The 21,490-nt window shown below is 45.5% G+C and overlaps 1 protein-coding gene across 1 annotated transcript in view; it reads right to left on the bottom strand.

Moving 5' to 3' along the window:
• Positions 1 to 16,537, bottom strand: part of COPG2 (coat protein complex I subunit gamma 2) — a 77,398-nt gene extending 60,861 nt beyond the window's left edge. The window contains exons 1-5 of the mRNA XM_077472178.1: positions 16,404 to 16,537; positions 9,016 to 9,068; positions 8,698 to 8,778; positions 5,384 to 5,455; positions 1,803 to 1,882 (exon numbers count right to left, since the gene is read on the bottom strand). Of these exons, the coding sequence (XP_077328304.1) occupies positions 1,803 to 1,882; positions 5,384 to 5,455; positions 8,698 to 8,778; positions 9,016 to 9,068; positions 16,404 to 16,440 (323 nt within the window). The 5' untranslated portion in view covers positions 16,441 to 16,537. The remainder of the gene's footprint in view (positions 1 to 1,802; positions 1,883 to 5,383; positions 5,456 to 8,697; positions 8,779 to 9,015; positions 9,069 to 16,403) is intronic.
• Between the last annotated feature and the right edge of the window lie 4,953 nt (positions 16,538 to 21,490).

The following is a 21,490-nucleotide window of genomic DNA, read 5'->3' as shown; positions in this document are numbered from 1 at the left end:
AAAATAAAGCAAAGCATAACACAATTTTGAAGACCTGCATACACAACACTATAGAAGGAGGGCACCAAGAAAAAATAAAATAAAAATAAAAATATGATAAAAGAAAAATAAATTCCCTCCTCTAGGTATCCCTTTTGCTGGCAGCACTTAGGATTAAACACACCCCCAAATGACAGAGACATGTATTCCCCAGCATATCAAAAATATATATTTCAGAGGTACACACAAGATGGTAAATGCATCATTAGAATTCAAGTAAACAAGTCTGCATGAAGCAATGTAAAAAAACTTTCAGTCTTTAAGAACAGGTGTGTGGAGTTTACAAAAGTAACCTTTAACCTTTGTGTTATACTGCCCCTACAGGAGGATTGGACATTGGCCAAAACAAAAAAGTCACCCAGGATAACCCCTCCTACTATCAGCATGACCCAATTTTATGGCAAGGAATGCCAAGAGCATGATGATAAATACAGAGGGGTAGAAACCATGTTCTTCAATAGACTCCGAGAAAAAAAAAATATTTACGATGAGTACAAAGATTCTATATTTTTTTTCTCATCCACTGAGGTACACGGGAAGTCTTTATCCTTTTGGGTGATCCAAAAGAGGTCCAACTGATAGGGATTGGTTCTGTGTTGCTCACCTAACAGTCCCATGGTAAAAGAAAAAAAAAAAAAAATGCGGACTGCCTGCAGCTCAAAGAGCCACTGGATGGACCTTACGCCTGAAGCTGGCCTCAGATGAGGCAGAAATGTTCACCTTGTAAAACACAAAAAAAAAAAAAAGTTGTTTGATGCTGAAAAGATTAAGAAGCATCATCCTTGAGACCATAAGCTTGGATAATGGTCTGCCTATGCCACTTAGAGATGCTGACACAAGTAGTCGATGCACCCATACAGGGTCCATAAAGGATGTCAAAAAGGCAATAAGTCTTCTTGAAAGAAGCAATGGTGGAGAGTTAGGCCGGTCACGGCAGAGCAACTTTCTTTCCTGTGACCACAGGTTGTGTTATTCTAACGGAGGGGCGGGGGAAGCCGTCCCGGCGAGGAGAACACAGTGATTATTGCTAGCGGCTATAACAGCGGTATGGCAATAACCACATGTAGAATCCAGCAGGCTGGTTGTACGCAAATTGATCGATTGATTCAAATCATCTGTGGCAAGCTTTAGACTCATGCAGCCAAAATTACATCCAATGGAAGGACATTTCCTTTTGCTAAACTTGAAATAGGGATGCAAGAACAATGTCCTGGTTAAAGTGAAAGGCAAAAACTAACTTAGGAAGGAAGGTCCATCACCTAAGGAAACTAGCAAAAAAAAACCTCATGAAGTGGGTGGAGTTATATGAGCACGGCAGCCCGTCCATATGTGTTTGCCGCCCCGCCTCCTCCTCGTCCCCCCAAATAAGCATACCACCAGCTGCCACTGGCTCCTAGCGAAATTTTTTCCAGTGTCCCATCAGCTGAAGGTAGCCAGAATATCAACCATGGTCTATGAATACATTTTTTGTACTGTATGATAACAATAAATGAACATGCACCTTCTAAAATAACGCACTATAGTGCGTTACCATGCATTTTGCAGTGATGCATTGCATGTGCGTTGGTAATGGGCTTCCTTAGTACGTTGGGGTGCTGTTAAAAATAAATTACATCACAAAGTGCTAGAGCATGAAACATGCAGTAACATCCACCATATACATTTGCAGATCTCAAAAAATAGGAAGTAAAATGATCTTAGGATTTCAGCTGCAGAAACTTTGTACCATTCTGTATACAAATCTGATAAGGATTCCACTTTACCTGCTTGTAACAATAATGACATCTTCAGAGATGTTGGCCATCTCCTTGATAGTTAGGTAACACATCCTTCGCAGGGTTTGCTGAAAGCACACAAAGTCATTAATACAGAATAAATAAATAAATGAAACAATATGCAGTGAACTATGAGCTCCTCCTAGCTAAGAATATTCTTTTGCTTCTGAAATAGTTATACAGGCAGAATATTCTATTTACATGCATTTCTTACAACCCATGAGGGGTATAGGCATGCTTAACTGCAATGTGCTTAGGCAAGAATACAGTTTTCTCTCCACAGGCTATAAAACTAAAACCAAAGTAAACATTTTTTTAAACCTTATCTAGTGATGAAAAAGGTATTCCTTGAAGTAATCAGGTAAAAAGGTAAGCAGCAATGAAAGTGGAGTCAGGCTTGAAAATCTGTGCAACAAACCAATTGGGGGCTTATGGATAAAAAGTATGCCAACTATAAAACTGCCTGATGCGGTCCAGTACATCTCATCAGAATCCACATGATTGGCTTCAACCCTACACAGCAGAAATGACAGCCTGAGGAAATCCTGATCTGGAATATGTAGTTCAGTTTTGGGCACCAGTTCTTAAAAAGGATATCGGGGAACTGGAGAAAGTGCAGAGAAGGGCAACCAAACTGATAAGAGGCATGGAGGAACTCAGCTATGAGGAAAGATTAGAGGAACTGAATTTATTCACTCTTGATAAGAGGAGATTAAGGGGGGATATGATCAACATGTACAAATATATAAGGGGTCCATATAGTGAACTTGGTGTCAAGTTATTCACTTTACAGTTAACAAAGAGGACAAGGGGGCACTCTTTATGTCTAGAGGAAAAGAGATTTCATCTCCAAATATGGAAAAGTTTCTTCACAGTAAGAGCTGTGAAAATGTGGAATAGACTCCCTGCAGAGGTGCTTCTGGCCAGCTCAGTGGATTGCTTTAAGAAGGGCCTGGATTATTTCCTAAGTGTACATAATATAACTGGGTACTGACATTTATAGGTAAAGTTGATCCGGGGAATATCCGATTGCCTCTCGGGGGATCAGGAAGGAATTTTTTCGCCTGCTTTAGAAAATTGGATCATGCTCTGCTGGGGTTTTTTGCCTTAGGCCGCGTACACACGGGCGGACTGTCTGCCCAACTTAGTCCGCTGAACAGTGTTTCAGCGGACAATCCGCTCGTGTGTGGGCTTCAGCGGACTTTTTCAGCGGACAGTCTGACGAACAAAGTCTTACGGAATTTCCGTAAGACAGTCCGTTCAAACTTGGTTTTGTCCGTCCAAACTTGGTTTCAGCGGACAGTCCGCTCGTGTGTAGGCAAGTTGGACGGACTAAGTATGGCGCATGCTCAGAAAGGGTTTACACGGCCGAAGGTTGCATTGCAGTGTATAGGACGTCGTTTTTCTAGTCCCGTCGTACGTGCTGTACACGTCATCGCGCACGCTTTCAGCGGACTGTCTGCTCATCGTGTGTGGTCAAGTCCGTTCATGCTAATTTTGAACGGACTGTCTGTCGGATTGTCTGCCGAACTTAGTTGGGCAGACAATCCGCCCGTGTGTACGCGGCCTTACTCTGGATCAACTGTGGGTATAGAATTGGGTATATGGGATTGTATGACATTTTTTTTTTTTTGTGGTTGAACTAGGTGGACTTGTGTCTTTTTTTTCAACCTGACTAACTATGCAACTATGAAACATTCCTGTTCATCTGCTTTTTGGGTTCGTTCACACCATGTACAGACGTGAGTTCTTGTGCCCGTGTTTCTGCAAGCACACATAGAAAACAATTGCTCTATATGTGTCCTGTTCACATCACAACACTGGTATCATGTGCAGATAGTTTTTCTGTGTTGAAATCTGCAACACGTATGCAGCTTTCTGCACAGAAAAACAAACAAACTGATGTGGCATCAACATTGTGGTGTGAACAGGGCACATGGAGAACAATAGTCTTCATGGTGCCCTTGCAGAGAATTTGTTACATATTTCTGCGCAGAAAAAAAAAAAGCTCCCATGACAGCAAGCTTATGGTGTGCACAGAGCACATAGAAAACAAAGGTCTTCTTTCTGTCCTTGAAGAGACCTACATAATAAATATACACGTCTCTGCGCATGGTCTGAACAAGCTTATGCAAGTCAAATCTGCCCATTTTATTTCATCAGTTTTTATGCACATATAGTGTGAACAAGGCCTCAAAGTGGTTGTAAAGGGTTTATATAAAGGGTTCTATAATTAGGCTTGCCTGTACCTGCACTGGATATCTCCTAAACCTGCATGGTTTAGGAGATATCGCTGTATTTGCATGTGCCGACATAACGCGGCACATGCGCACTTGAGCCAACTGAGGCAATGGCAGTACGTGCCGTTGCTTCAGTTGTACTGTGCTGTTCGTGGCAGCTCCCGCGGGAGTGAGGTCATCACGGCTCCGGCCAATCATAGCGCCGGGACCGTGATGCCCGGAAGCAAGCCCTGGATGACATGTCGGCGGCCTGAAGGGGGAAGAGGAGGATGGCTGCTGGGGATTCGTTCTCAAGACAGTAATTCATAATGAGCTAGTATACTATTATGATCTAGGGATTGCTAAAAATAAAGAGCTTATGAAAGTCTCTTAGCATAGAGTCACTTTAAAGGGGTTGCTGCCAAATGATTCAATTTGTCCAAAATGAACGTCATGCAGGACTCATGCAGATCTGTCAGTGTATCTGTGTGCCTGTATATCCCATATGGGCAGGCAGATACAATCTCACAGGAATAACCAATGAAGCCGTGGAGCACCGTGGTAGTTTATTCAGAACTACAGGCCGGCAGCCGCAAAGGAAGTCAGGGCTTGTAGTTCAGTCACACACAAAATTGTGTGTATGAATGATGCGGCCCTGAGGGCGGAGCCCCACACAGTCACACATATTTCAAAAAGTAACAGCTAGTAAAGGTAACTTCTCCCCGTACTGCTGTTACAGGGAGTGTGGGCATCAGGTAATGGCTACAGCATTGGAAATGTGCAACATGTTCCACCCTAAAAACGGGTGGAACATGCAACATGCTTCGAAAGGTGAACTAATCCTTTAAAGAGGAGCTCCAGTCATTTTTGTGTTTATTAAAAGTCAGCAGCTACAAAAGCTGCAGCTGCTGACTTTTAATAAGCAGACACTCATCTGTCCCACGATCCAGAGATGTGATGCCGGCATCTCAGCTGTGGGCGCTCAACTGTGACAGCTTGCGACTTCATAGCCGGGTTCCCACTGTGCATGCGCAAGCCATGCTGTGCCATGAATGGTCCTGCAGTCTTCTGAGACCTGTGACATATCCTAGAAGACTGCAGGGAGGGAGGGGGGAGAAGAAAACCTAGGCAACCCCAGCGGAAGTGGGAACCTGTCAAAACCAGGTGCCTGCTCCCCATCCCCCAAAAAAGTGCTATTTGAAGAAGAAGAGAGGGGAGGAGGCCTTAAAGCAGAACTTTTGGGTGGAGATTCGCTTTAAGCAGCCTAGGCATCACACTGGACTGTTAAATAAGGAGCAGGATCAATCTCTTTATGATCACTATTATTTAGAGATGCTGAAAGTCCCTTACATCATTTGACTGGAATAATCTGGTCATAGCAAAGAATGCTTCAGTGGCCTCCATCGTTCCAAAGTGTTCACCCTGTAAAAGAGCAACATCAGAGTCATTTATATTTATAAAGCTTGCTATTTTATTCATATTAAAAATATGCTTTTGATTAAAAAATAAAAACATGGGCCCAGTTTTATTGTTAAAGCCTCACTAATTTTTCAGTTTCTATCAGCTTTCAAGCTGCATTGAACAAAAAGGTGAGCAAAGTCTTACTTTACTTTCTTTAGAAAACAGCAACAGCCTGAGTAGGAAAGCCTGTCACGTGCCAGCATGCTGCAGAGAACAGAGTAAGCCCTCAATCATATGAACGTCCTACATTTGTGTTATTTAAACCTAGGAGAAATTAATCGGGGAAGTATAAACAAACGTTCTACTTTCCAGAACAATTTCTCCTGCATTTAGATGTATTTGCATTAAAGCGGAGGTCCACCCTAAAGTGGAGCTTCCGCTCATTGGAACCCTACCCCCCTCCGGCGCCACAATTGGCACCTTTCAGGGGGGAGGGGGGGTGCAGGTACCTGTACAGTACAGGTATCTGCACCCACTTCTGGCGTAGATTCTGCAGAAGGTACGCCCCTTTCCGCAGAATCTACGCCCCTTTCCTAAGGTCCCCCACTGCCTGCTGGGAAACACACGGATCCCAGAGACAGCGGGGGCCATCCTTATTGCGCAGCGCGACTCGCACATGCACAATAGGGAACCGGGAAATGGAGCTGCAAGGCTCCATTTCCTGATTCCCATACCTAAGATGGCGGCGGCAGCACCCGAGAGACGATCAAGAGATCGGCTTCGGGTGCCGACAACGCGGGAGCGCTGGGCGGGTAAGTGTCATTATTTTAAAAGTCAGCAGCTGCAGTATTTGTAGCTGCTGGCTTAAAAAAAAAAAAAAAACGGTGGACTCGCGCTTTAACATGCGTTACACTTGTTGAGAGTATCTAATCTGTTCCTTTTTTCCAAACACTGCTAAACCACTTGAACCTCAACACAATCCCATAGTGTGAATTATAAAATTTAAAATAATTACATGCATTTAGAAATGTCCTATAAATCCTTATAATCTCATAGCCATGTGAATGAGGCCTAATGTTTTCAACGCTTGCAAGTAGAAGAAAATATGTTTTAATTAGTATCAATAAGTACTGAAAAACAAACACTACAATGCATTCCTGAGGACTCTGGAACACTGGGTTTGAGCCACTTATATTATTCCTGTTACAGGTTTCTTTTTTCCACAACTTCTTAAAAAGGTATCAGAATGTAAGCTTTATAAACATGAAAAAAAGTGAGAATCAATGCATACAGATCTATTGTACTTGCTGGCTTTTTGTTGCCTCTAATTGCATATTAAAGTGGTTGTAAACTTCAGACAAGTAAATATGAACAAAGCATGTCATTTTATAGTGTGTACTTGTCTCAAATAAGAGCACCAAATGTAATCTCTGTCTGCTGCGTCATTCCTTTGCCATCAGCATGAGTAAAATTCTAACAAATTTTACTGACACCAAGAGAAAGGTGACGGGGAGGGACCCCCAGCTGATTGACAGCCCCATCTCTGTTGCTGTATGCTGTAAAGGAGTGTATGTCCCTTCCCTCCAAACAGCTGTTAGCCCTTGTACACACGGTCGGAGAATCCGTCGGAATGTGTCCTATTGGACCGTGTTGTCGGATAATCTGACTGTGTGTGGTATGCATCGGACTGATTCCGTCGGAACCCAATTTTCCAACTTGTTGGAAATATTTTCCGACAAACTGGTCCGATCGGACATACTTGGTTCATGTGTAGAGAATTTTGATCGGACCAAGTGCCACGCATGCTCAGATTAAATTCCTACATCAAAGCTATTGGCTACTAGCAGTGAATGTAGTCCCATCGTAACGAAATTACGTCATCACATTCTGAAAAATCGGATTTTTCTACAACTTTGTCCGACCGTGTGTATGCAACAGTTTCGGACAAAATCCGACGGATTTGGTTGTCGAAATCTCCGACAATGTGTACAGGGGCTTAGAGCTCTCCTCGCTGAGCTCTGCAATGTGTAATTTCAGCTCTCCCCCCCCCTCTTTTCTGACAGCTCAGACAAGCTTATAAATTCTGGACTTTGAATGGATGTTGAGAAAACCACAAATAAACTGATCCAACTTATGTAGGAGTATTTATTTTATCTGTGTATCACCTGTGGCCAATCACTTCAATGGATATATGTAAAGGCCCGTACACACGATCGGACCTTTTGACAACAAACATGCAAATTAGCTGTTTTGAGGAAACATACGACCGTGTGTACGCTCCGTCGGCCAAACTTTTTCGGTTTTCATCTGACTTTTGTTGGCTGTCAGAACGGACAAACTTTTTGACAACATAAGTCTGATAGAGCAAAGTCCGATCGTGTGTACACAAAAGCATAGGACTTTTGTACAAAGTACAAACACGCATGCTCAGAACCAATGCAAAAGATCAGACAACAATACAGAAGTTGACCAAAGGTGGCGCTGGAGTAATTGAACGTCCTCTTCTGAAGTGTTGTCAGTACGTTGAAATGTCACTACGTTCGTGTTTGTTGCCTAAAAAGTCAGATTGTGTGTATGCAATACAAACTTACGGCCAACGCCCTTTGCACAAAAATCCAAGGGAAAGTTTGTACAAAGTCCGATTGTGTGTATGAGGCTTAAAGATTTACAACCACTTTAAAAAAAAAAAAACAAAAAAAAAAAAAAACACAAAAAAAAAAAACACAAGCTGGAACTCCGCTTTAAATATAAAACACTCCGTTGATGGTCGCACCCAACATAACTGTATGAGTAAGAAATGTAAGTTTTACAAATCACTTTTTATTTTAAACTCACTCTGCAGTCCCCAGCGAGAACGCTCCCATCATCAGTGTGGGCATCCAACTCATTGCTTCCTCCATGATAAAGCACTGCTCGCTACCCAGCATGTGCCTCCCAATCTCCCACATACGCATATAGTACAAAGCGCAGTGCACTCGTGTTTCAGGCTGCCATATCGGTGGATGTCCAATGACTCCTGGGATCGATGACACTCATATCCCAGGAGCCAATGGGCAGGCATAACAGCGAGGTACAGCGGAAGGAGGACATTCAGGATAAATAAAAAGGTATTTACATTGATGGGAAAAAAAAAATGTAAAAAAAAAAAAGAAGTGTACAAGTATACAGTATATTACATTTAAAAATGCCTGGAACTCTGCTTTAAGTAAGACAAATTAATCTAAAATTGAAATTTAGTGATCATAACCCGAGATTGTTCTTACCTGGTTCAAAAGATACAAAATCTTGGTTAAAATATGAAGGCATCTTCTTGGATTTATTGGAGTTTCATTGAATAATCGAGCCTGTAGAAAGAAAATGTTATATGTGGTGTTTAACGTAAATATTTCTACTTATAATAAAGTTGGGAACTGTCTTTTCCCTCATCCCATATACACGACCATCATCTGGAAACCACCTATGCTAACTTGAAGTGGGGTTTTCAATCCTCTTCAATGAGATAGCACATAACCCAATGGAGAAGCCAACTATTTACAGATCTCTAACATCTTTTATTTATTTTATTTAAATATAGGTCTTACCTCTTGAAGAACAGCACTCTTTTCCAAATGCTGAAATGGATTGGATCCACTCCCTGAAAATGAACAAAGTTTATTTATTTGCAAAGTGTTGTAATTATACATTCACAAGTATATAGTTAGGCATTTTAGTACAATTTATAGAGCATATACAATTACCACAAAAGTCATTTTGTAATTTAAAACCTTTTTTTATGTTTTTAACATATTCCTAAGGGCCGGTTCACACTGCAGGCGATGCGAGGCGACACCGACTTGCCTCACCGCGACCTGCCGCGACCTCAGCGGCAACTTGCAGGTGACTTCTGTATAGAAGTCAATGCAAGTCGCCCCCAGGTCGCCCGAAAGTAGTACAGGAACCTTTTTTCTGAGTCGGAGCGACTCGAGTCGCTCCTCTCAGAACGGTTCCATTGTACAGAACGGGGGCGACTTGTAAGATAGCGGCGAGGCAAGTCGTGTCGCCTCGCATCGCCCGCAGTGTGAACCGGCCCTAAACGTTGCAGCCATGAGTTCCAATGTGAGTTTTTTTTGTTTCGTTTTTTAAAGTGGGTTTTTAACTTGATTGTAAACGACCACCTTGTAAAAAAAAAAAAAACTCATTCAGTTTAAAATAGAAATGAAAAGGCCAAACATTTGTTCACAGGTATATATATATATAAAAAGAAGCATTATAAATACCCTTTTTATAAGTGATCACATACCCTCTGTTTTCAGCTGCATAAGAGCTAGGGGAGGAGAAACAGCAGTGCATTGATCTTCGCTGTGTAAGCGTGTGGAGATTTCAGGACATGTCTAATCAATGCAGGAGAGCAGGCCGAGTTCCCAGCATAGCTAGAGAACAGACCACGCTGTGCTCTCATGCCTAATGTGGTCAGTTTTTAACAGGAAAGCAGAGGGACTGGCAGGATCACTAGGTATTTCACACAAAGAGAACAATACAAATCTGAAAATTTCTATTTATGATACATTAATAATGGAGTTTATTCAGCATGGAGCTTAGTTATGTAGCATGAGGCTGTAATATTGTGCAATATTTAATTCTGTAATAGAAGTCAATTTAAGTTGCCTGAAGTCTGTGGAGTGACTTGTCTCCTCTCTGTTTAAAGTTATCAATGAACTGAACTCCCTGTGTAGAGTTCTCAGTTTAACCAAAACCAAATTTTAACAAAATCTTTTCTGACACTTGTTGCTTACAAGTAAAAATCCTGTATTTTCTGCTAGAAAATCACTTAAAACCTCCAAAAATTATATATATTTTCTTTAGCCCTAGGGAATAAAATAGCGGTTGTTATGTCACAATGTATTTGTGCAGCGGTCTTTCAAACGCATTTTTTTGGGAAAAATACACTAATGATTTAAAAAAAAAATACTAAAACAGTAAAGTTAGCCCATTTTTTTTCGTCCAAAAGTTTTGAGTACCTGTTTTTGTGCAGGGGTTGACAAATTTGCTTTGAATTTAGGAGCCAGTTAAAAAAGTTAGGAGCCAGTTTTTTTTTCAGCTCCCGGGGTAAGGCCACTAATTTTCACCCCCTATCCCTAACTCACAATGGAGCACCCAGTCAATAACTCCATTGAAACGCTGTTACATCAGGGGTATGGGCTGACCAGAAAGAGTAAGGCTGGCAACAGATGGAACTGGCTGGCACGTGGCACTGGTTGCCACTGGAAGGCACGTGGAACTGCCAGATGGCACCGACAGGTGACACTAGTTGGCATTGGCAGGTGACACTGGTTTGGAACTGGCAGGTGACACTGGTTTGAAACTGGCAAGTGGCCCTGGTTGGCGATGGCAGGTGACACTGGTTTGAAACTGGCAAGTGGCCCTGGTTGGCGATGGCAGGTGGCCCTGGTTGGCGATGGCAGGTGGCCCTGGTTGGCGATGGCAGGTGGCCCTGGTTGGCGATGGCAGGTGGCCCTGGTTGGCGATGGCAGGTGGCCCTGGTTGGCGATGGCAGGTGGCCCTGGTTGGCGATGGCAGGTGGCCCTGGTTGGCGATGGCAGGTGGCCCTGGTTGGCGATGGCGGGTGGCCCTGGTTGGCGATGGCGGGTGGCCCTGGTTGGCGATGGCAGGTGGCCCTGGTTGGCGATGGCAGGTGGCCCTGGTTGGTGATGGCACTAGTTGTCACTGGCAGATGGCACTGATTGGCGGTGGCACTGGTTGGTGTTGGCAGGTGGCACTGATTGGCGGTGGCATTGGTAGGTGGTGGCAGGTGGCACTGGTAGGTGGCACTGGTTGGCAGTGGCGGTGACAGGTGGCACTGACTGGCGGTGGTAGGTGGCACTGATTGGCACAGGCAGGTGGCACTGGGTGGTGGTTGCAGGTGGTATTGATTGGCGGTGGCACTGGTTGGCACTAGCAGGTGGCACTGATTTGTGGTGGCAGGTGGCACTGATTGGCGGTGGCAGATGGCACTGGTTGAAGCTGGCAGGTGGCACTGATTGGTGGTGGCACTGGCAGGTGCCACTGGTTGGCACTGGCACTGATTGGCGGTGGCAGGTGGCACTGATTGGCGGTGGCACTGGTTGGTGGTGGCAGGTGGTATTGATTGGCGGTGGCACTGGTTGGCGCTGGCAGGTGGCACTGGTTGGCGCTGGCAGGTGGCACTGGTTGGTTGCAGGTGGTATTGATTGGAGGTGGCACTGGTTGGCACTGATTGGCACTGGCAGGTTTCACACGGAGCACTCTGTTACTGAAATGTAACAGAGGAGCTGGCGGGACCCTGCCGGGGTGTGAAACTGACAAGTAACAGAGAGGTGGATATGTCAGATTTCAGCCTGATGTCGGGGTGGGCGAGACCCGGCTGGGGTGGGCGGGACCCGGGCGGGGTGGGCGGGACCCGGGCGGGGTGGGCGGGACTCAGCAGCTATCAAACACCAGCCAACGATTGGGCTGCTTAAGAAAAGGGGCGGGCCACATACACGTAGCGGCCCGCCCAGATCCCATTGGCTGGTGTTTGATAGCTTGCTGGGTCCCGCCCCCACCCCGGCCGGGTCCCGCCCCCACCCCGGCCGGGTCCCGCCCCCACCCCGACATCAGGCTAACAGATCCTCCACTGCGTCAGTTTCACACACAGCGCGGTGCTGCAGAGTGTGAAGGAGGGAGGATGGCAGTCAGTGTTAAGGCTGCTGCATGTCTGGGGCATCGATAGTGAGTCGGCTGGTGGCAGCTTAGGCGCCAGGTCACGATTTCTGGTCGCATTGGCGACCTGGCGCCTGGGGTTTGTCGAGCCCTGTTTTTGTGTATGTAATATATCGTTTTTTTTAATCTAAATTATACATACAAGTGAACTGATTGGAGATTTGTTTTGTTTAATAAATGTTTAAGTGTAAGAAATTTTCTGTATTGCGTATTACTTAAGGCTGCTTTCACACTGGAGCGGGCAGGCATTGATGGTAAAACACTGCTAGTTCTAGTGGTGCTTTACTGTCATTTTAGCAGTGCTATTCGGCTGCTAGCGGGGCACTTATAACCCAGCTAGGGGCCAAGAAAGGGGTTAAATGCGCCCGTGAAGCGCCGCTGCCAAATCGCATTGCATTGGGCTTCGGCAGCGGTGCCCATTCATTTCAATGGGCAGGAGTGGTGGAGGAGTGGTATACACCACTCCAAAGATGCTGCTTGCAGGACTTTTTTTTTTAACCTCCTGCCAGCACATCTCCTCCTGAAAAACACCCCAATATGAAAGGTGTCTAACTGTTAGATTTTATGAGATGGAGAAAAAAAATAAAAAATCGGCATCATATATCGGCCATCGGCTGCCGCCATTTCTAAATATCGGCTTCAGCCAGAGAAAAACATATATCGGTCTAGTGCACATCCTCTAATAATGATGTAGCCAGCCATCTGCTAAGGGGGCACCCGTGCAGATAACTGGGCTGTGTGTTTCCACAGACAGCGCCAATAAGCCACGCCCCCGCTCCCTCCTCAAAGGAGTTTAACAGTAGCAGAAGCCAATGGATCCTACTGCTCTCAGTGTCTTCTGTGAATGCAATAAGAGAGGAGATCGGTGCTGCAGCCGGGACAATGGGGGTTTATTTTACCTTAAAGCAGAAAATGCATTGAGACATACACAAAAAAAAAAAAAAAAAAAGACGCAAAGGCCGAGTGCATTAGAAGTTAAACTATTTAGAAAAAAGGAATGGGTGCATACTCACAACAGGCAAAGACTAAACAACGAGTATAGAATATACACCATATACAGGTGGCAGGGTAGCCCTCATAGGGATAATTATCGAACCAACATTGGCTTCACTGAGAACTAATGCATTTCAAGGGATGGACCCTCTTCTTCACCACAAACCCCTCTGAAGAGGCTCAGCCTGGTTGTCCTAACTCAGTTACAAGCTGGGGAGGTAGCGAACCACTGGGACTTTACTTTTTGATGAAAGCTCCACTTTATCAAGCAGTGACAGGTGGGGCGATAGTGGTGGTACACAGCGTATAGAGACGGACACTCTGCCTGTCTCTGTACACCAACTCATAGTTTCATCATTTACAAACTAGAGGTAATAGTGCAGTAGATGCATCACTTTGTTAAAACGGCACCATTAGGAACTACCTGAATCTGCCACACGTGTCATAAAGCTACTGACACAGGTGGTAAGGAATTCTGAATCGGTCACTGGTCCTTTTAAAGCGGAACTAAAGGATGAATACTTTTTAGACCCCTCACCAAACATTACATGGGCCTCTATTCACATTGCTGTGTATTTATACATGTAACGTGTGAACACATGGCAGTGTGAATAGATTCCATGCGATGTATGAACTCACAGCAGTGTGACTAGATCCCATGTAATGTATAACACAGCAGTGTGACTAGATCCCATGTAAAGTATAACACACAGCAGTGTGACTAGATCCCATGTAAAATATAACACACAGCAGCGTGACTAGATCCCATGTAAAGTATAACACACAGCAGTGTGACTAGATCCTATGTAATGTATAACACACGGCAGTGTGACTAGAGTCCATGTAATGTATAACAACACACAGCAGTGTGACTAGATCCCATGCAATATATAACACACAGCAGTGTGACTAGATCCCATGTAATGTATAACACACAGCAGTGTGACTAGATCCCATGTAATGTATAACACACAGCAGTGTGACTAGATCCCATGTAATGTATGAACACTAAGGATGAGCTCAGGCGTGTTCGCAAACAGCACAAGTCGGCACTGCACAGCGCTAATCACAGGCAGCGAGACATTTCCCGATCTCTGCAGCCGCCCACCGGGACAATATCTCACTGCCTGTGATTAGCGCTGTGCAGTGCCGACTTCCTGGCGGGCTCTGCATGTGCTGTTTGCAAACATGCCTGAGCTCATCCTTAATGAACCCACAGCAGTGTGAATAAATCCCATGTGATGTATGAACACGCAGCAGCGTGAATAGATCCCATGGGATGTATTAACACACAGCAGTGTGAATAGATCCCATGGAATGTATAATACACAGCAGCGTGAATAGATCTCCTGTGATGTATGAACACACAGCAGTGTGAATAGATCCCATGGGATGTATAATACACAGCAGTGTGAATAGATCCCATGGGATGTATAATACACAGCAGTGTGAATAGATCCTATGGGATGTATAATACACAGCAGTGTGAAAAGATCCCCTGGAATGTACGAACACACAGCAGTGTGAATAGATCCCATGGAATGTACGAACACACAGCAGTGTGAATAGATCCCATGGAATGTATAATAAACAGCAGCGTGAATAGATCCCATGTGATGTATTAACACACAGCAGTGTGAATAGATCCCATGGGATGTATAATACACAGCAGTATGAATAGATCCCATGTAATGTATAATACACAGCAGTGTGAATAGAACCCATGGAATGTATAATACACAGCAGCGTGAATAGATCTCCTGTGATGTATGAACACACAGCAGTGTGAATAGATCCCATGGGATGTATAATACACAGCAGTGTGAATAGATCCCATGGGATGTATAATACACAGCAGTGTGAATAGATCCCATGGGATGTATAATACACAGCAGTGTGAAAAGATCCCATGGGATGTATAATACACAGCAGTGTGAAAAGATCCCATGGAATGTAAGAACACACAGCAGTGTGAAAAGATCCCATGGAATGTAAGAACACACAGCAGTGTGAATAGATCCCATGGAATGTATAATACACAGCAGCGTGAATAGATCCCATGTGATGTATGAACACACAGCAGTGTGAATAGATCCCATGGGATGTATAATACACAGCAGTGTGAATAGATCCCATGGGATGTATAATACACAGCAGTGTGAATAGATCCCATGGAATGTACGAACACACAGCAGTGTGAATAGATCCCATGTAATGTAAGAACACACAGCAGTGTGAATAGATCCCATGGAATGTACGAACACAGAGCAGTGTGAATAGATCCCATGGAATGTACGAACACACAGCAGTGTGAATAGATCCCATGGAATGTATAATACACAGCAGCGTGAGTAGATCCCATGTGATGTATGAACACACAGCAGTGTGAATAGATCCCATGGGATGTATAATACACAGCAGTGTGAATAGATCCCATGGGATGTATAATACACAGCAGTGTGAATAGATCCCATGGGATGTATAATACACAGCAGTGTGAATAGATCCCATGGGATGTACGAACACACAGCAGTATGAATAGATCCCATGGAATGTAAGAACACACAGCAGTGTGAATAGATCCCATGGAATGTAAGAACACACAGCAGTGTGAATAGATCCCATGGAATGTAAGAACACACAGCAGTGTGAATAGATCCCATGGAATGTAAGAACACACAGCAGTGTGAATAGATCCCATGGAATGTAAGAACACACAGCAGTGTGAATAGATCCCATGGAATGTAAGAACACACAGCAGTGTGAATAGATCCCATGGAATGTAAGAACACACAGCAGTGTGAATAGATCCCATGGAATGTACGAACACACAGCAGTGTGAATAGATCCCATGGAATGTACGAACACACAGCAGTGTGAATAGATCCCATGGAATGTACGAACACACAGCAGTGCGAATAGATCCCATGTAATGTATAACACACAGCAGTGTTAATAGATCCTATGTAATGTATGAACACACAGCCTCATTCATGTTATATGTGGATGGAGCTCCTTCCTCTGTAGAGCCAACTGTAACCATTCACAGACTGCACTGAATGGAGGGGACACGACAGGCCCCTATATGAAGGACACATTGCTCCTGGTCACACACACTGGGGTACATGCTACGTGTCTATCACATGTACAGCAGTAGAGCCTACACGGCTTCCGGCTTCAGGAAAGTCCGAGGCTCCGGGCCCGCACAGCCCAGCTATCTCCTCCCGCTCCAGGTACTGATACCAGACATCTTTCTTACCGGCCTCCTCGTCTTTCTTATCGAATTTCTTAATCATTTCCGGATATTTCCGCTCTGCTACCGGGACCGGAGTAGATAGTCAGCACAGCACAGGACACACTGCGCCTGCGTACAGCTCTCCGCCCCGCCCACTGTGTGTTCTAGAGTCAGAGACTTGTCCAGAGTCAGGGCTGAGGGCTCTTTGTAAGTGAGGGGACAGGGATGTTAGGCAGGTCAGGGGATCATGGGGTGTGCTGACTGTTCACAGATGGCCACTTTACAAATGAATGGCAAACGCTGCACATTTTAACGCCTGCCAATTGAATGGTGCTGCGACACTGTGCGTCTTGATGCTGTGCAATCTTAAAAAAGCATTTCTTCATACAATTATGCAAGCATTTGACACACGGTTTTACTCATGTTTACATGCAGTTGAGGCACATTTTTGTATCTGTGTTTGTCCTTTAAGGCTCCATGCACACTGAAGCTCAAAAAAGCTATTCCTGGACGCCAGATTGCTGGCAGAAAACGCTGGTTGAAAAACCTGCTTTTAACAGCGTTTTATACTAGCGTTAATGAGCGTTTTACAGCGTTAGCGTTAATGGGCGTTTTTTATAAAAATACACAGAGGACACTCCAAAAATCCCACAATGCATTGAAAAATAGAATGCCGAACACTAATGAACGAGCGTTAATGATCGTTAATGAGCGTTAGTGAGCGTTTGTCGTTTTTTGCCGCTGAAAAACGGCACTTTGAACGCGAATTTCTGGCGTTCAGAAAAAAGCCCATAAACTCCACTGCTCATTAAAGCTGAAAAACGTCCATGTGTGCATGGACACATAGGCTAACATAGAGTGGAGTTTATGGGCTTTTACAAAAAACGCCCAAACGCCAATAAACTGCAGTTTATCAGCTTCAGTGTGCATGTAGCCTAATGGTGTGAGCTATGCCCATAGGATAACCTGCATTTTGGATGGTTTATACCTGGGGTCTCCAAACTTTCAAGCAAAAGGCCGGTTTACTGTCCATCAAACTTTGGGGGGGGGGGGGGACGGACTGTGGCCAGTAGGAATAAAAAATGTCCTGAGGTCAATGGGAGTAAACAGAGTCTCCTCTTTGGTGTCAGTAGGAGGAATAGTGCACAATGATTGATTTCAGTGGAAGGACTAGTGCCCCATCATTGGTGTCAGTGGGAGCAATAGTGCCCCATCATTGGTGTCAGTGGGAGCAATAGTGCCCCATCATTGGTGTCAGTGGGAGGAATAGTGCCCCATCATTGGTGTCAGTGGGAGGAATAGTGCCCCATCATTGGTGTCAGTGGGAGGAATTGTGCCCCATCATTGGTGTCAGTGGGAGGAATTGTGCCCCATCATTGGTGTCAGTGGGAGGAATAGTGCCTCATCATTGGTGTCAGTGGGAGGAATAGTGCCCCATCATTGGTGTCAGTGGGAGAAATAGTGCCCCATCATTGGTGTCGGTGGGGGGAATAGTGCCCCATCATTAGTGTCAGTGGGAGAAACAGTGCCCCATCCTTGGCGTCAGTGGGAAGAATAGTGCCCCATCATTGATCTCAGTGGGAGGAATAATGCCTCATAATTGGTGTCAGTGGGAGGAACAGTGCCCCATCATTGGTGTCAGGGGGAGGAATAGTTCCCCATCATTGGTGTCAGTGGGAGGAATAGTGCCCAATCATTGATGTCAGTGGGAGCAATAGTGCCCCATCATTGATGTCAGTGGGGGGAATAGTGCCCCATCATTGGTGTCAGTGGGAATAAACAGTGTCTCCTCTTTGATATTAGTGAAAGAAATAGTGCCTAATCATTGGTGTAAGTGGAAGTAGAGGTGCCCAGTCATTGGTGTCAGTGGGAGCAATAGTGTCACATCACCGGTGCCAGCGGGATGAATATTGCCCTATCATTGGTGTCAGTGGAAGGAATAATGTCCAATCATTGGCATCAGTCAGACGAATATTGCCACATCATTGCTGTCAGTGGGATGATTATTGCCCTATCATTGGTGTCAGTGGGAGGAACTATGCCACACTGTTGCTGACAGTGGAGGGAATAATGCCCCAAGGGCCAGATAAAAGCAAGCAAAGGTCCACCTCTGGCCCCCTGGTCGTAGTTTGGTGACCACTGGTCTATACAGTTGGAATTTGGCCAATAATGCATCCCACTGCCAGTGGTGTGAATGGGTCCTTGAGGAATTTTTGTATCCAGGGTACAGCAGCCATTGAAATTAATGAGTTTTGTATCCCTAACCCAAACACACACACAAGTGTGAACCTCGAATAAGGCAGCCTATTAATTTCAATGGGCTGCCCTTACGCACAAAAAAAATACAAAAAAAGTGCATAACCCTTTTGAAAAAAATCGCAGAGCACCAAAACTCATTGTACTTTGTTAGGTACATGAAGTACCATCGAGGTACCATTAAGAATTAATGGCACCGTTGCTATGTTTTTGACGTTAGAATTAGAGTTGAGCGGACACCTGGATGTTTGGGTTCGGCCGAACTTCGGAAAAAAGTTTGAGTTCAGGACCGAACTTGACCCGAACGTGACCCCGAACCCAAACCCCATTGAAGTCAATGGGGACCCGAACTTTTGAGGACTAAAATGGCTCTAAAAAAGTCATGGAAAGGGCCAGAGGGCTGCAAATGGCAACAAAATGTTAAGAGCATGGCAAGTGCTCTGAAAACAAATGTGGATAGGGAAATAACTTAAAATAACATAAAATTAAAAAAATTAAAATAATATGCTGGAGGCCCCCTTCTCAGAAGAAGAGGTACAGGAAGTGATTAAGAACCTCAGAAACTCAACGGCACAATGCCACACATATGGTGGGAATGCCCCAGAATACGCCATATCTGGAAAAAATTATTCAATTTAATGGATAAGCTAGTGGGAAAATAAACTACTTTGAAATTTAAAAAATTCAAAATTATAATCTTGACCTAGGAGGACGAGATCCATATGGAGTAGGAGGTTGAGGTGGCGGTGGATGTGGTTGTGCAGGTGGAAGCGGCGGTGGAGGAGGACCCGAGGTAGCAAACACTGGTTGAAAAATACAACAATGGCTGGGTAAAGCTGGTGATGTGTCGAATTCTGTCCCCCGTCGGATAGTGTCCACCGTGTACTGCGCTTGCTCAGTACGTAGGACAAGGGGATTTTGAAAATCTCCGAAGACGAATGGCGCCTGTGAGGTGAGTCCAGGTTCAAGCCACACCATCCGAGGTTCAATCCGAGCGAAGCGAGGCCATGCCCGAAGCGTGGCGAGTGAAGCAAGCCCATGAGGGGCCCTGTTACTATGTGCTACCGTATGTCCACTTGGATGGTGGGGCTTGAACCTGCACTCACAGCGCAGGCACCGTTCATCTTCCAAGATTTTCAGAATCTCCTTGTCCTTGGGCCAGACACTATCCGATGGCCGGACAGTTTTTGTCAGAACACCGGTATATACATGTCTATTCTACACAAGATACGGACAAGTCCTGTGGGATCCATGCCTGGTTCATTTTAATGAACGTGAGCTTGTCCACATTGGCTCTGGACAGGCAGCTGCGCTTGTCTGTGATAACGCCCCCCTGCCGTGCAAAATACACGTTCAGATAATACACTGGCTGCAGGGCAGGCCAGCACCTCCAAGGCGTAAAGGGCAAGCTCAGGCCATGTGCCCAATTTGGAGACCCAGAAGTTGAAGGGGGCAGACCCGTCATTCAGTACGTGTAAGCGTGTGCACACATACTGCTCCACCATGTTGAAGAAATGCTGCCGCCTGCTAAGACGTTCCATCTCAGCTGGTGGTGCTGGTTTTTGTGGCGTGCTGACAAAGTTTTTCCACATTTCGGCCATGCTAACCCTCCCTTCTGAGGTGCTAGCGGTGCCCCGGCTGGATTGGCAACCTCTTCCTCCTCCTCTGCCTTCGCCTTGTGCTTCCATTGCACCCCCGCTGTCAGGTGGGAATGCCACCAGCAGCACATCTACCAGCGTGCGCTTGTACTTGCGCATCTTACAATCACGCTCCAGTGAGGGAATTAAGGACGGTACGTTGTCCTTGTAACGGGGATCCAGCAGGGTGGCCACCCAGTAATCAGCACCAGTTAGAGTGTGGGCAACTCAGCGGCCGTTGCGGAGACACTGCAGTATGTAATCGCTCATGTGTAACAGGCTGCCCAGAGGCAACGAAAAGCTGTCCTCTGTGGGAGGTGTATCGTCTGTGTCCTCTGTATTCCCCCAGCCATGCACCAGTGATGGCCATGAGCTGGTCTGGGTGCCACCCTGCTGTGAACATGGTTCCTTATCCTCCACCTCGTCATCCTCCAGAACTGTGCCCTTGCTGCCGGACAGTTGTGTACCTGGCATTTGTTGGTGCAGGAACCCACCCTCTTAGCCACTTGTGAATGACTGCCCTAAAAGCCTTGGAAATGATCCCTCTTCCTCCTCCTGTGCCACATCCTCTTCCATCATCGCCCAAAGCGTTTTTTCAAAGAGGCAAAGAACTGGGATAGTAATGAGAGCAGCGTCATCGGCACTGGCCATGTTGGTGGAGTACTCGAAACAGCACAACAAGGCACACAGGTCTCGCATGGAGGCCCAGTTATTGGTGGTGAAGTGGTGCTGTTCCGCAGAGTGACTCACGCGTGCGTGCTGCAGCTGAGACTCCACTATCGCCTGCTGCTGCTCACACAGTCTTGCCAGCATGTACAATGTGGAGTTCCACCTTGTGGGCACGTCATATATGAGGCGGCGAGCGGGAAGGCCGAAGTTACGCTGCAGCACTGACAGGCGAGCAGCAGCAGGGTGAGAACGCAGAAAGTGCGCACACACGGCTCACACTTTCTGCAGCAGCTCTGGCATATTGGGGTAATTTTTAAGGAACCTCTGGACCACCAAGTTCAGCATATGAGCCAGGCAAGGAATGTGCATCAAACCGGCTAGGCCCAGAGCTGCTACGAGATTTCGCCCATTATCGCACACCACCAGGCCGAGCTTGAGGCTCATTGCCACCAACCACTCATTGGTCTGTTGTTCCATGTCCCTCCACAACTCCTGCGCGATGTGGGTTTTTTCCCCCAAACAGGAAAGTTTTAAAACTGCCTGCTGTCG

Source organism: Lithobates pipiens, unplaced genomic scaffold, assembly GCF_037356315.1.
Source record: "Lithobates pipiens isolate NorthernLeopardFrog02 unplaced genomic scaffold, aLitPip1_a1.2 Scaffold_8, whole genome shotgun sequence".
NCBI lineage: Eukaryota > Metazoa > Chordata > Amphibia > Anura > Ranidae > Lithobates > Lithobates pipiens.
The sequence above is the reverse complement of the archived record's forward strand: the minus strand, read 5'-3'. Positions and strand labels throughout refer to the sequence as shown.